The sequence below is a fragment of the Eupeodes corollae genome, chromosome 2 (genome assembly GCF_945859685.1).
Source record: "Eupeodes corollae chromosome 2, idEupCoro1.1, whole genome shotgun sequence".
Classification (NCBI taxonomy): domain Eukaryota; kingdom Metazoa; phylum Arthropoda; class Insecta; order Diptera; family Syrphidae; genus Eupeodes; species Eupeodes corollae.
The window spans coordinates 70862630-70878470 of NC_079148.1; the positions used below are offsets into that span (position 1 = coordinate 70862630).

The 15841-nt window shown below is 31.1% G+C and overlaps 1 protein-coding gene across 1 annotated transcript; it reads left to right on the forward strand.

Annotated features, from left to right (window-relative positions):
* Positions 1–7809: 7809 nt before the first annotated feature.
* LOC129948290 (uncharacterized) lies at positions 7810–8695 on the forward strand. The gene is made up of 2 exons (XM_056059231.1): positions 7810–8016; positions 8104–8695. The coding sequence occupies exons 1-2, from the start codon at positions 7914–7916 to the stop codon at positions 8502–8504; spliced, it is 504 nt and encodes a 167-aa protein (XP_055915206.1). The 5' UTR covers positions 7810–7913; the 3' UTR covers positions 8505–8695.
* Positions 8696–15841: the final 7146 nt, after the last annotated feature.

The following is a 15841-nucleotide window of genomic DNA, read 5'->3' on the forward strand; positions in this document are numbered from 1 at the left end:
TAATTTAATTTAAAGTATGAAAACTATAGCTTCATTTTAAACATCTTTCAATATGACGAACAAAAGGGAATTTTGAATTTGTGAAATGGGACTGAACTTGTTTTTCAATGTAAGAACATTCTTTAAAATATCTTGTGCTTAAAGTTAAGATGTTGTAAGCCTTTTAAAAACAAAAGAATTTAGTTTTTTAAGATGGTACAGTTAATAATTCAATTTTTATTTCAATTATTTTTAAAAGACAAATATTTGTAATTTATGATCTTAGGAAAATGTGTATATTGTTTGCTTTTTTTTTACTTTTGAAGTTTTTGTTTTTCCCTAATCTAGCTTTGAATGAAGTGCATAGCTTTAAAAACTTTTATTTATTATTTTGTTCCTCCCTCCAAAAATGTCTGTGCGACCAAGGCGGATCCAGATTTTTAATCAGGGGAGAGGTTGACACACTTAACATTAAGATGAGTTTTTGAGCGTGGCTTAAAATGTTCTTGAAAGATCTTTAAAAATGGCTGACAAATTTAAATAACTAATATGTATTTTAACCTAATATTTACATAGAGCTAAAATGACAACTTCAGTTATAAGATTATTTTAAAACACTGCAAGATATGTTCGAACTGTTTAATTTGGAAGAATCCCTCCCGAAATATGAAAACAACTTTCCAACAGTATTTTAAATATGCCGTATTGAAGAGTTTAAATACAGTAGTTAAGAGGTGTTTTGGGTGCATTTTTTGCAATGCTTGAAATTTTGCTAAAACATAGCTTTTTCCTAAAATTATTTATTCTGTTCTTGTTGCTATTTTTATGAATGCAAAGAACGCTACAAAAATATATATCTATGCAAGGAATCAAAAAATGAGAACGTTTGCCAAAAAATGTTATCTTTTCCCGTAGAAACATAAAACAGAATGCACCAAATTCTCTAGAATGATGCTAGAAGGCAAATTCTAAAAAATTGCTGTTTTGAAAATGAATTAATCTTAAAGGAATCAACAAAACTTTGAATTCAAGGAAATAAGTGCCTTTGAGTTCACAATTCCTCTAAAAATTAAATTAAATTAAGGCAAACAAATAAGTTGGGAAGAAGCTTTAGAGTGGTACTCACAAATTACACGTTACTGGAATCTCTTTTCAGTTCAGTTTACGAGAGATTCAAAGCTTTTGTATTTAAGTAATAGACATGAAAGGTTATTTACTTGTATGTTTTTCTATTAGCCATTTGTTTAAGGAAAGTGTCTCTTTAGCTGTTTTTGGGACATTTATATTATTACCAGTGTTTTGTTCGAAATCTATCCATCAAAACAATATCCGTAGTATGAATACTACCGATAAAAGTTAAAGTAGAATCTAACTACGGATGGGTTTTTGTATAAATCAATACATATTTGTAAAATGGATTTTTCAGGAAATTATGATATTTTTGAGTATTTTTCAAATGATACAAATGTAAAGTTTTCAATGCCATGTATAGAACATAAGATAACTATTAAAAATAAAATTCAAAAACCTGATCTTAAGTTATCAGAGAAGGATAGTAAAACTGTACGCAAATTTCAAAATAAATGGTATTCAAAATACGATTGGCTTAATGGAAGCCAAAATCTGAACAAAGTATTTTGTTATCCATGCTTTTTCTTTGGACAGGGTTCTCCATTTGGAAAAGAAGGTTGCAGTACAATACAAAATTTTGAATCCAAAGCTAAGAAACATGAAAGTTCTAAAGGACACATTATTAATACCGAAAGTTTTTAAATTTTAGGTAGTAATCGAATTGACCACCAGCTAATGAGTGCATGTTAAATGGCTGCAACTCAACACAATCTACAAGTCGATAAGAATAGAGCTATTGTTTTTAGGTGTTTGGATTCGGTCAGTTTTTTGGCTAGACAAGAGCTAGCATTTAAAGGAAATAATGAAAGTGTCGGGTCCCGAAACAGGGGTAATTATCTCGAACTTTTGGAACTTTTGTCCGCTGGAGAAAATCTAATGAAAGACCATCTAGAGCCTGCATCATTATTAATTTAAAGGCACGTCCAACAGCATTCAACTCGATTTAATTAAGTCGCTAACTATTGCTGTAAGCAATTTTATCCAGAATGAATTAGATTCATGCCAATTTATTTCAATTCAGGCAGATGAAACTACGGATGTGTCCTCTAGTAGTGAACTTTGTGTTATTCTTAGATTTGTTAAAAATAATAAAGTCATTTAGTTTTAAAGTCCCTAATGAGTTCTGCTTAAAAAATATAAACAATATTTTGATGCAGAAAAATTAAAAAATGAACTGCAAATTATTTATTCTGACACTTCAAAATACCTTAAACCCTTGGATCTCCTAAACTTTCTAATTGAAAACTGCCTTGAAAATGTTTATTCAAAAACTTTTACTTTACTAAAGTTGTTTTTGATTATTCAAATTTAAACAGCCTCTAGTAAAAGATCTATGAGTGCACCAAAGAGGATAAAAACATATTCAAAGAATAGAATTGGAGATTCAAGACTAACAAGCTTAGCTCTACTTTTAATTGAAAATGAATTAGTTTAAAGAATTAATGGTTTCAACTGACTTAAAAACAAAGTAGTCGATATTTTCGCAAAACAAAAGTCAAGGCCCATTAAATTAATTTATAACCAAGTTTAGCTATCATTTTAAATTTAATATGAAAGAAACAGAAAGAAAAACAAAAACTTAAAAAAAATCCAAAAAAAACAGAAAAAAAATCTTCTTGAATACATATACCTTGACGTGGTTAGATGCCTTAAAACCAAATGATGTAAGTGCTTAAAATGCGAAATAATGAATCAAAATTTCTGCCTTTCCAGTCAAATGGACTGCTGCACGTCACTGGAATTGAGAAGAGCTTTAAGTTCGCTTCAATACCACATATTAATGTAGTTGTCTACGAACAAACCCCCTTCTTGAAATTTTTATTTTATGTCAAAGCTGCAACAGTTAAATGATTTTTTTTTATAGAATCCCAATTTCCAGATGTTTTCTTGAAAATTGTCCATTTTATTAGTTTTAGTTAGTTTTTTTTGCTGAAGTTAATTTAACATAAATTTTGATTTTTACAAAAGTTTCGTCTATTTATGTGTTTTTTTATTATTATTCTGTCAGATCTTCTTTCAGTTGTACCAATTTTTAAATATACAGAATTATGGATTACTTCCAATGCGTTTTCTTGGGAATTTTCTACTATACTATTTATAAAATTCCAAAAAACACGATTATTCTTAAAAATTCGTACTTTAATCTCAGTTCAATTTCAAAAGCAAATTCTCTTAAAAAATTTAGATAGGTCATTGGTCAAAAGTTGATGAATTTGTTTCCTATTTACATTATGTTCTTGGTCCAGTCCTTAGTTATAAGTTGTATTTCTAGCGAAAAAGATAAAGCAGTAAGAAACAAATTTTATTTTCATGTACAAAAAAGTAATTCTTATAAATATATACGGGGGTCTTATATCTATTAACCCAACACGATAAGTTTTAAATTTAAGGGAATTTCCAAGAAAATTAAAAATAATAATCTCACAGTGGGAAGAAGATCATGACCCTATGATCCGCCATTGCTGTGGAAAGACTATAGGGCAAAAACTGGAAAACAAGGTATTATTTTCTAAAAGGCTTGAAATGTTTTCAAACATGAAGAAAAAAATTAGGAAATGCCTAATTATTTGTAAATAATTATCATTTATATAACATCTTCGAATTTCAAAGTTATACGTTATTTATTTTCAATTTTTTAGCAAATAGCTATAGATATATATTCTTATGAGAGTATAATTTTTGGAAAATGAAAGTCCTGCTCTATAAATTAGGTGTTAAATGTATGTAGGTTTCATTAGGCTGACCAACTAAATTATGCTGATGAATGATCATGATTTTTATCAACAGGATTTTAAACAAAATTAATATAAACTGGCTATTTAGTAATAACTTATATTTCAAGACTTCAAAAAACATTGAAGGATTTCAACATTTCATGTTCTTACAAATTTTCGTTCCACTTCCTTTTATTTACGCTTATGTGCCAGAAAAGGGCCTACTTGTAATTTTGAAATGTATCACACCAATTTCCAGTTTTGCACTAAGTTGTATAAATTTTAATTAAATTATAAATATTTTTTTTTTTGCATTTAATATGAAACAAATTGTTAAATTGATTGATGATCTAAGAAAATAAAATATAATGAATGAGAGAAACTAGTGGCGGCTGATCAATTATGTAATTATTATTGAAATATTGTTTCATTTAAGTTATTCACAATTTGACAGTGCTTGATGTTTCGCCAGTTAAATAGTTATATATATGTCAAATTTATAATTAAATCATTCGGAAAATTGTATGTTTTTGCGATTAGAGAAAAATGCTACCGTATTAGTTACTGTAGAATTGGTAGGATTTCATCATTAAATTCAATATCTCTTCAAAGTAAATACGTCTTCAACATTACATATAGTTTCATTTCAACAAAAACTAAAAACTCTGTTTTTTGTATTTTAAATTAAAATTACGCAGTTATGATTTCGAAAACATGTTTGACATGTTGTTTACGTTTTGAGTTTTCTTATTACTGGTACTTTTCCCAAAAGCAATATCTTCCTTGTTAATACAAAAGCAATACAAATAAAATGCACGAACTTGCTCCTGTATGCAAAAAGTCTGTTCAAAAAAGTACCGCAGTTAAAATAATTTAAAAAAAAAACTATTTTAAGATTTAAAATTTTACCTGAAAAATAATTTTTTCTTCAAAAATTGAAATGCCATTTTATAAATCAAAAAATAATTGATTTTCAATTTTTTTTTTTTAAAAAACCGTTAGACCGGTTTTTTTTAAATTAATTTTTTATTTATATAATTTTTCAATTTTGTTCTGAAAATATTTTTGGTATGCAGTTGTTTAGTGATTATAATTAAACGCTCTCATTTGAATTTTGTAAAAAAATGTTGACCCGTTTTTGAGATATAGAATTTTGAAAAAAAATATTCAATATTTTTCTAAAAATCCAAATAATAAAAAAATTGCAATTTTGTTAATCAAATATTGTTAAGACATAAGAGCTTATTCAAAAAGAAATTACTGAAATCAGTTCATAAGTTGCTGAAAAAAATAAAAAACAAAATATCGGTTCTATGAACAGTACCTATCCTGAGCAATGCAAAAATACGTTTTTCTTATTTAAAGATGCCAAGTTAAAAAAAAAATCTATCGGTGTGTTTTTTATAAAATTTGAATTTTCGGTTTTTGACCAAAAAAAAGTTAAGTTAAGTAAGTTTTGATCTTAAAAAAAAATTAAAAAATGCCTAACGTGAATCTGCTCAAAACTTTAACTACCAAACAGACCGGACGGAATCGCGGGACCCACTTTTTTCGTAATATCATCTTTGATTAAAATCTCGAGTTCAAAATTTTTTAAGAATTCAAAACTTGCCATTTACAGTGGTGGTTATATAAATAGCACACATTATTATTAATTTTGATCTTTTATTAAATTCAAGTGAAAGAAGCATTTAAAGGTTTATGTACATAAAGTTGTTATTGTTTCAATTAAATTTCATATATTTTTTAATGAATTAGGAACCATAAGTTTCTTAGTTTCACTTTTTTCTGTAAGAAAATAGTGATAAGAACTACAGTTAGAAAACTTTAATTAGCACATGTGCTATAAAATTGAATTTACCTTTCGATTTCTTCATTTTACTTAATATTTACCCTTGCTGTCAATCACGACTTGACGTCTTTCACCAATTTTCTGCAACGTGCTATTGGTGTTGAATACCAAGCATTTTTAATATTTTCCCACAATTCCTCGAAATGTTTGGGATTTTGACCTCCAATTGGCGTTCAATGTCATTCCACAGATTTTCAATCGGGTTGAGATCGGGAGACTGAGCCGGCCACTTCAAAACACTCACAATTCTAAACATGATTTTACTAACCGAGAAGTATGTTTCGGATCATTATCGTGCATAAAGGCAAATTTTCATCAGCGTAGGGAATCATATGATCTGTCAATATATTTTAACAAATATTTTGATCCATTTTTGAGATTATTTTGACAATTGGGCCAACGCCGCGCCGCGCCGTGCCAAGAGAAAGCTCCCCACACCATATCATTTCCTCCTCCGTGTTTAATTGTTTTGAGAGAGTAGGTACGTTGTATTGTTGGTTAGGTAGACGCCAAACATTTTTTTACATCTGATCCGAATCTGCAATACTTTGATTCATCACTCTATAGCACGTTTTTCTGAAAATTAAGAGGCTTTCTTGGGTGTTCCTTAGCAAACTGAATTCTGCACTTTATATTTTTTAGAGACGAATGGTTTTTTCTGTGATATGCAAACCTCTTAATTGAACCGCCGCGGCCGCCTGATTGTTCCAGAAGACACAGACATACCGTTATGTAAATCAACATAAGATTTCATTTGGTTTTAAGTCTTGAATGGGTCTGTGGTCCTAGCTCTTTGTATTAAATGATCTTCTCTTAATGTGTTTTTTTTTGCACGTGGGGGGACTATCGAAACGTTTTGTGAAGTTCCAAATGTCTCAAGGTGGTGAATTGCGTTGTAAACAAGCTTTCTTGAACAATTTTATAGCTCCGAAATTTCCAAAACCGTCTTTCTATGAGCTTTCATCCCATTTATTATCTGCCTTTTATCCTCTGTGCAATGTGGTCCTATTCCCATGTCTATCATATGTTTTTTACAGACATTTTTTTTTAATTCACGCATAAGCTAAGCACTTACTGGTCAATTAATTAAAATAAAAGTTAATATATTTATATGAAATTAATCATAATATGGATAATTCTGAGTGAAAGTTTCCTTGTGCTAATTAAATAACCAACCATCATCACATATAAACCACACCTTTTAATAAAAAACATGAAAAACCTAACGATTTTATGCTCTCGAGGTTTCACTAGTTCAAAGCAAAAAAAAAAACCGTTATTTTATGAGAAGAGCTGAGTTTTGTGTACAAGACAAAGTGTGTTATTTACGTTTCCATAAACGGTATTTAGTTCCTATATGTCGCAAATAAAAATCGGTTTGATTTGACAAGTTTGAAATGTTTTAACATTTCTTATGGATTTTTTGTAGTTATAAACTGAACTTCTTAATTAGAAGTATTTTTTTACACTGTTTTCAAATTTAATTGTTAAATTGTAAGTTTTTTCTTATTCTTGTTGTCCACAATATTGTACTATGTGTTTTATATTTCATGTTTAATAAAGTTCCCCTGATGAAGGCAGCAATCCCTGCCGAATTGTCGGGAAAAGCTAATGTAACAATCTTGTTTCATTGCAACGATCAAAGTGACCAAAAAAGCCGAAGGAAAACCTAATTTTTCCAATACACTTATGGATTTAAGGTCCCTAAAATCCGAAAATACGTTTTTTTAAAAATGAGTGCGTTCGCACTTTTAATTTTTGATAAAATTTGTAAATAAGTTCAATTATCGATTGCATACTTTTCAAAGTTCCTTAAATGACAATTTGGAATATTATTATTCAAAACTAATCATGAAGTTAACTATATCTGTATATGGCTTGTTATTTACAGTATTTTATGATCCTTGATAATTACACGTTAATGACATCAGAGCTACCATACATACCTGCATATACGAGTGTATATGTATATAATATAAGTCAGGTAGTTTTTGGGAAACTACATAAGCTTGTAAGTTGTTGATTTCAATGGAAAAATAATAAAAAAGGATATTTATGCTATTTTTGTCTATTCCATAATTCATTATTTATTGCTTTGTTTTCGAATTTCATGACCATTGTGTTTGTGACGTTGTTTGGTATAAGTACTCCTGGTAAACAAATTGTTTTTCTATACTTCAAAAACTCAGTGAACAAAGAAGATAAAGTCAGTATTATTGTGTTAATCTCAAAACATTATGGATAAATTACAATCAAAAACTCTAAAGATGATTTACAACAATCAATTAAAGCTCGTGGACTGTCCAAAAAATGCTAAATACGACGAATGTATTGAAATAGGTAAGTTTTTCACATACTTTTTACTCTACACAATTTTTTCTAAACACATTTAAATTCTTATTTTCATTTATTTATTTTATTTGACAGCTCTTGAACTCTTCAATATTGCACCAAGATTTAAAGAATTTATACAAATCTCAAATGATTGTGGACAAATTTTTGAAAAACATACCTTCGAATACTACAATTTGATTTTTCCAAATCCAGAAATAATTTTTTTCATTAAAATTGATTATGAAAAATTTAAAAAGCAACAAAAGAAAAAACAAAGAAAACCATTTTCTGAAATATCAATCAAAAGAAAACGTTTCGACGAAAATGAAAAAGTTTCAATAAGGAACAACAATAACTATTTCCGAGAGGAATCATTGTATGAAGTTCTAAGCAACAAATCATCAGAGGAGCCAGCAACTAAGAAACGTAAGATTTCTGGTAGTAAATCAAAGAAAACCTGGTGGCATTTACTTTTAAATAAATTATTCGATTGATCAATTAAATTTTTAGCTTCCGTTGCACTCTAGCCCCTAGGTCCTATTTGTAAATATAAATATAACTTATATAATAGCAACAAACATATGGATCAATTTTTTAAGAACTAATTACGATCCTAGTTATAAGAATTTGATTGTCAGATAACCTCGCCATTTTGTTTAATAAACAAAAATGCCTAAATTTAATTTTAGTTAATATATATTATTTCTATAACATATGTATGCAAATTTTATTCTTATTTATTTATCAAACAAAATAAAAATCAATGATCAAGAAAATTGGTATTTTTGGTAGTTTTGTAACTTCCCATAGAAAGATATTGTAATGGGATTAGTCGAATTGAAAATTTTAACATTTCTCGACGTTTCCAGGTCCCTTAAGTCTAAATAAATGATTTTTAGAAAGATGTCTGTGCGTGCATGTGTACGTAAGTTCGTATGTCCGTACGTTCGCGACGGTTTTTCGTCGTCCATAACAGAAAATATATCGACTTCAAATAAATTTTGTTATAAAGATATTAATGCAGAAAAGGTTCTCAAGAGAATTGCGTGGGTCGTTTTTTTACCATAGCACTTTAAAAAAAAAAAAAAACAAAAACCCTAGAGACTTAAATAAAATTTTATATTATATATTGTTACGTGATACCAAACAAGTATATTTTTGGAAAAATCCAATTAACGGTTTGTTTATAATCAAAAAAACTGAATAAGAAATTTGTCACTTTGAAAATTTTACAAAAGAAAACAATTTCGTGCAACGAAAAAGAACTATTTTACCATCTGGTAAAATTTTGAGAAAAATTAAATTGACAGTTTTATTTTTATAAAAAATAAAAACCTAAAAAAACATTACTCAAAGTTAGTAAAAATTGAATTCTGACTCCAATATCTTTTCAAAAAATTGAGATTATGGCTTCCAAATAATGTTCGCTTTTAAATAACATTGTTTTCAACATTCCAAAAATTTTGATAAAAAATCAAATTGACAGTTTTTTACAAAAAGTAAAAACCTAAACAAACAAATTAATAAAAGTTGGTAAAAATTGATTTTAGGCTCAAATATCTTTTCAAAACTTTGAGACATTTTCTTTAAATTACTTTAAACTATTAAAAAATATTGTTGTCAACATTAAGCAAAATTTTTAAAATTAAAAACCTAAATAAAAAACAAACTTACTAATATTTACTTTCGACCCAAATAGCTTTTAAACAATTTAAAATATTGTCTTCAAATTTGTTTTTATTTCACTGAAAATATTGTTTTAGATATGCAGTAGTTTTTTTTTATAAAAATTTAACAGTCAGTTTGTTCATAAAAAAATAAAATCTACAAAAAATGGTACGCAAATATAGTAAAAAATTATGTTCGGTTCTTGATATCTCTTAAATTAATTTCATTCATCCAAAGTATTTCTTTATATAAAAAATATTGTTGGTAATTTTAATATTAAGTTTAATTTTTAAGAATAATTCAACTCACAAATTTTTTAACCCAACACGAAAACCTACAAACTTTAAAGCAAGACAAGGGTTTTTTCTTTTTTATATTGTACGCGCACTCAAGGGGATATGAATACCCTTATAATGATTATACACAGTGCGAGTAATTAGGAAGGGAGGATAGGATTTGAAAGGAGATACCGATGCACATTGGTTTTGAATGCCTGCACATTGTAATGATTGGGAAATATTGAGTCTGGTAAAGCATTCCACATTCGTGTAGTGCGACTAAAAAAGAATCTCTGAACTTTACAGTACGACCGAAATTAGGCTCAAGAGTAAAGTGATGGGCATTCCTAAAAGAACGAGTATTACGGTCGAATTGTTTGAGGGGAGGAATGCAACTGGCTATTTCATTAGAGCATTGCTTATGGAAGTAGCGATAGAATAATGAGATACATGAAACCTTACGACGACGGTGCTCGAGAGATGCAAAAGTTTCAGTTAGACAATGGTCACCTATCATTTTTAGAGCTCTCTTTTGAATTATGTCCAAGAGACTAAGGTGGGTTATAGGAGCACCTGCCTAAATATGGGAATTGTACTCAAATTTTGGACGAATATAGGCTATATAAATTATAGCCACATCAGAAGTGGTAAAAAACTTCTTGCATCGTCGGAGAGACCTAACAGCATTTTTGGCGATGTCAAATATGTGATCACTCCACAACAAGTAGTTCGTAATGCACATACCTAGGACTGATAGCTGTTCAGTCTCCTCGATGCAAGTACCACTCATGGATAGTGGCATTGGGGGAAGGTTACGCTTTTGCGACAGTAGACAGAATTGAGTTTCCGAAGCATTAAATTCTACACGGTTTTTGATTCCCCATTAAACAATGCTGTCAAGATCTGAATTTAATGAGTTTATCATACGCTGCCGTTGGTAGTCCACATCCGAAGAACAAGGATGAGAATCTAAGAACGAATATGAAAAGCTGAGGGTACTGTCATCTGCGAAACAATATAGTGGGTTAGACGTTAGGTCTAAAACGTCTGTCGTCTTTGATAACTCCCAAAATCTTCCTTATGACATCTTTGCCCTTACCGAAACCAACCTCACACCTGATATCTTTAGAACTGAACTCTTCACTAACGACTATTCCATCTATCGTGGAATATGCGAGTAATACACACGGTCGTGGTGTGCTTTTAGCTATCACTAGTAATTTTGAAAGTTCATTACTCCGTATTCCCACTTCAATCGAATTTGAAGGTGTATCAGCTAAGGTTACACTCCCTTAGTTTTGTCTTTTTGTTCTTGGAGACTTTAATATTCCCCCATCTCAAGTGGTCCACCTCAGATGATCAGACATCCTTCTTTCCAACTAACATCTCTTCTGAATCTGAATCGCTGTTCATTGATCGTCTGTCTGATTGTGGTCTTTTTCAACTAAATGGAGTAGCAAACTTTATTGGGAGACACCTCGATCTCATATTCTCATCTGATTGCGATAATTGTGTTGTCTCCCCGAGCCCTCACCTTCTCACAACCTTGGATCGCTATCACTCCCCCCTTAATCTCTCCTTCCCATTGAATTTGAAAATAACTTTTTTTAAACGGAGAGTTACTGTTATCATTTTCGTAGGGTTGATTTCTCCAAACTTAACAATCTTCTTAGCTCATCCGACTTTGAATTAAGATCCCTCCACTTAACAGTAGAGTCCCCTACAAATTGGTTTTATTTGATTCTTTCGAACTGTATTGAAGAATCAGTACCGTTCTCTTGTAGAAAAGATTTCACCTCACAACAGAGAGCTCCGTAGCCTAAGAAATATCCATTTTGGAAGATCTTTTTACTGTCCAAATCTGATACTGATCACAACAACTATCTTCTAGCCTATAATTCTTTCTCTGAATTAAGGGAATCCCTTTATAACCAATACCTTAACCAAATGGAAAATAACCTTCTTTCTAATGCAAGGAAATTTTTCAAGTTTATAAATGTCAAACGAAAATATGATGGGTTTCTACCTTCAATGAGTTTCTCCAACATAATCTCCTCTGATCCAACAACCATATCAAATCTATTTGCTAATTACTTTGGCAAATCGTATACTGAACATCTGCATGATCCTGACCTACACTACTTTAGGTATTTATATGATTGCACTTAAACCTCTCTTTCATCGTTTAAAATAATTGAAGAAATGGTACTTCCCAAAATCGTAAGCCTCAAAGAAAACTTAAGCCCTGGTCCTCATGGCGTCCCATCAGTTGTTCTAAAAAAATGTATGCATTCTCTGTCAAAGCCTCTAACTGCACTCTTTGAACTCTCTCTTTCCCAAGGTGTGTTTCCTCATATATGGAAAGATTCATTTATATTACTCATTCATAAACAAGGCAATAAAACTGAAATTAACAATTGCTAAACTTTCATGGTAGTAGGTAGATCAATTACGACTAACTTAATTGAATTTATATCCAAAGTTTTGTCAGCCCTTGAGAATGACAAAGAAGTTGAAGAATATCCCATAAAATAATTTATCTCAAACCAAGAGCCCTAGACTTTCCATCTATACTTATAAACTGGATAAGCTCCTATCTTGCGAATAGCAGTTATAGAGTCCTTTTCCGTAACTCAGTCTCCAGTCATATATGTACATGCAACTTCTGGAGTCCCACAACGTAGTCACCTTGGCCCACTTCTCTTCGTCTTACCTGTTAACTTAAATTAAAAAACTCTGATATCTTTACGTTTGCGGATGATAAGAAAATTTTTAAAATTATCTCTACTCCATCTGATTCCTTACTTTTACAAAATGATCTTAATATCTTTTTTGTTTGGTGCATCATAATTTCCTAGAGTTAATTGTAGGTAAATGTAAACAAATGACCTTTTCGCGCAAACAAATCCCATCTCATAGAGTATACTACTTCCTTAATGACGCCGTCAACGTAGTCGATTCTATTAGAGATCTTGGTATTATGTGTGACAAACACCTGAATTTCCATTTCCATTTTGACCAAATTATTAATCAAGCTAATAGATCTCTCGGTTTTATTAATATATGGTCAAAAGAATTTTCCAACCCCTATGTAACTAAAGCGCTTTACATTTACCTAGTCCGTCCTCATCTTGAATATGCATGCCAAGTATGTTTTCCCTTTTATGAAAACCATTCACTCAGAATTGAAAATGTTCAAAGACGTTTCGTTCGATTTGCCTTACGTGGTCTCCCCTTATGCTGATCGACTAAAACTGATAGGTTTGCAGCCCTATATAATAAACTCAAAAACGCTGATATATTATTTGCTTACCAATTGTTAATGGGCAGTATAGATTAACCAGCACTCCTGAATGATATTCATCTTAACACCAACCCTCGAAATCTGCGATCTGTTTCCCTTTTCTATATCCCTCATCACTGCAACGCAGCTATGCTAGATTTCAACATTTACAAGGACCATCTGAAAAATACCCTTTTTTTCACTTTTTGAGTCCGAATTCTTCGTCCCTTGTAATTTTAAATCTAATAAAATCAAGATTGTCAGTTCTTGTACATTAAAGAGCTTCTATATGGTCCTTAGGGTCCACATGAATTAATGTTGAAAACTGATAACTGGAACTTAAAAAAAAATGTTAAAGTTAAGTTAAGTTATGTTAAGTTATAGCTTGTATTAAGCTGAATAAATAAATAAAGACAAATTGACAGACGGGATGGGAAGTTATCAGTGTGGGTAGCATCCCAGCCTCTTTTTTTGTTAGAAATCTAACGAAGTTACAGCTCTGTCTAACATTTTAAGCATCAATATTTGATGTTACGCACATCATAGTTCTGCCTAAAGTTATGAATATTTTTTTACTCGAAACTATTTAGGAGTGATTAAATAGATATGACTGTTTGCCCTCGCGAAACAAGAAAACTCCAAGTTGATTCGGCAAACTTTCAACGTCTGGCCATGTAATTTATTTATTATCATCGCAAGGCCAGGCGTTCTGGAAATTGGAAATAAATTAGGTGGCGAAAAAGTCCGTTGTGAACTAGTGACTTTTAACTCTAAACCATTCCTACGAAGAACTCAACAGAGTACAACGCACTGCTTGTCTCTGCATAAGCGGGGCATTGAGAACCACACCCTCAGCAGCGTTAGACACACTCCTTCATCTGACACCCCTCGACACCTTCAGTAAACAAGTGGAAGCGAGTACAGCCATAAGACTCGACGCCTCATCTCAATGGCCCAACAACAATGTGGGGCACTCCATCATTTTGAACCTCTTTGGTTCTATACCAAAGTACATAGACTACACTATTCCTAAACCCCTATTTGGAAAAAACTTCCGGGTATCCATTCCATCCAGGGATGAATGGGAAGACAAAAATCCTGGATAACAAAAGTATTCATTTTTATACAGATGGATCCAAACTCAGAAAAGCTTAATCTAAGCATCTCATTCCGCCTCCCTAATCCTTGTAGCGTCTTCCAAGTGCATATTTTAGCGATCATAGAGGTTCTCTCCTGTCTAAGAGAAAACGTGATATAAACTTCTGATATTCGCATCTTGTCTGACAGTCAGGCTGCTATCAAATCCCTTGACGGTGTCTCAACCAAATCTTTAACGGCCCTCAATTGTCGATCGTCTCTTATGGAGATGGCGCAGCGATTTTACATTCACCTATGTTGGGTGCCGGGCCACAGAGACATCATGCAACTTTCACTCAGAAGCAAACTTTATCTGGGGGCTACTCTTTTGATAATCCCAGTGAACTAGCTAAAAAGGATATCAAATATATTCTTCGCTCTATAAAAAGCTCAAAATGGTTCGACTAGTAAGAAGTAATTCTCTAAATTCATGTGGTATCACAATGGGCCTTTCTTTTGGTCTAAGTGTGTGGTATTCTAATCCGCAGCCTCGTTAACCTAACCTAACGTGAACGATTCCTGTGTGCGAGTACTGTTGTTAGGAATGGAGGGTCCCTACAAGAATTACTCTTGGAGGATTAGTTGATTCCTTGCAAGAGACAGTACCCGTGAAATAAACTTAAGATGGCACTGGCAGGGATTGAACCCAAGTCCTCTGTCATGATAGTCCAAAAATCGAATGAGAAATCTATTGGAATCGACTGAAAGACAATTAGTCATTGAACTGTCACATGTTATAGACCATTGTGCATTTATCCCAACCATTCAATTTGGATACATGTTGTAAATTGGTTTTTCGTTGATTTGCATGTTTAATATTTATTTCAAGGCAGAATGTACAGTTTGCCAGCCTTCTAGCAGAGTCAGAGCTTTTCCAAATGAAGCCAACGCTGGTTCTTCCAGGAGCATTAAAGAAATAAATTTATCGAGATACACTGTTCAAAACTTCTATCAAAATGTCGTATGCAATTCTCTGCTGTTGATTTATTTGTTCAACTTTTGTTTGAGCTGTTTTTGGCCAATTTTTTAATGTCTGTTGTCCTCTTCGACACACGTGGTTTAATGCATATTCCGAGCTTTTTCATATTTATTCGCCTTTTAAACCTTCTCTAGGGTTCTACTAATAATATAAGACCAAAATTAGTGAAATAGAATTAGTAGTTCTCGAGTTTTAGCGAGACTTCCTAACATAAGTTCAAGATTATGAATACTTACTTAATTCAAAAATGTTTTGTCTATTTAAGCTTAAAACTAAGAGAAAACATGTTAGTCCTATTTTTGTTAGTGTTGTTTTACATTCATCTGTTTTATTTTCTTATTCTTATTAAGATTTTCTGCTACAAAAAGATCAAAATTAAATTATAATATAAATAACTTAATTTCTTCCTGCATCAGCAACATTTTATTTTCCATTTGTATTTTATATACCTTAGATTTTAAGATTTTAAGTGTGATCTATTCGTAA

Excerpts from the sequence above, each read along its gene's own strand:
- LOC129948290 (XM_056059231.1), top strand. The coding sequence starts at position 7,914 with ATGGATAAATTACAATCAAAAACTCTAAAGATGATTTACAACAATCAA. Across the intron at positions 8,017-8,103 it reads CGACGAATGTATTGAAATAG|CTCTTGAACTCTTCAATATT; the intron begins GTAAGTTTTTCA and ends TTTATTTGACAG.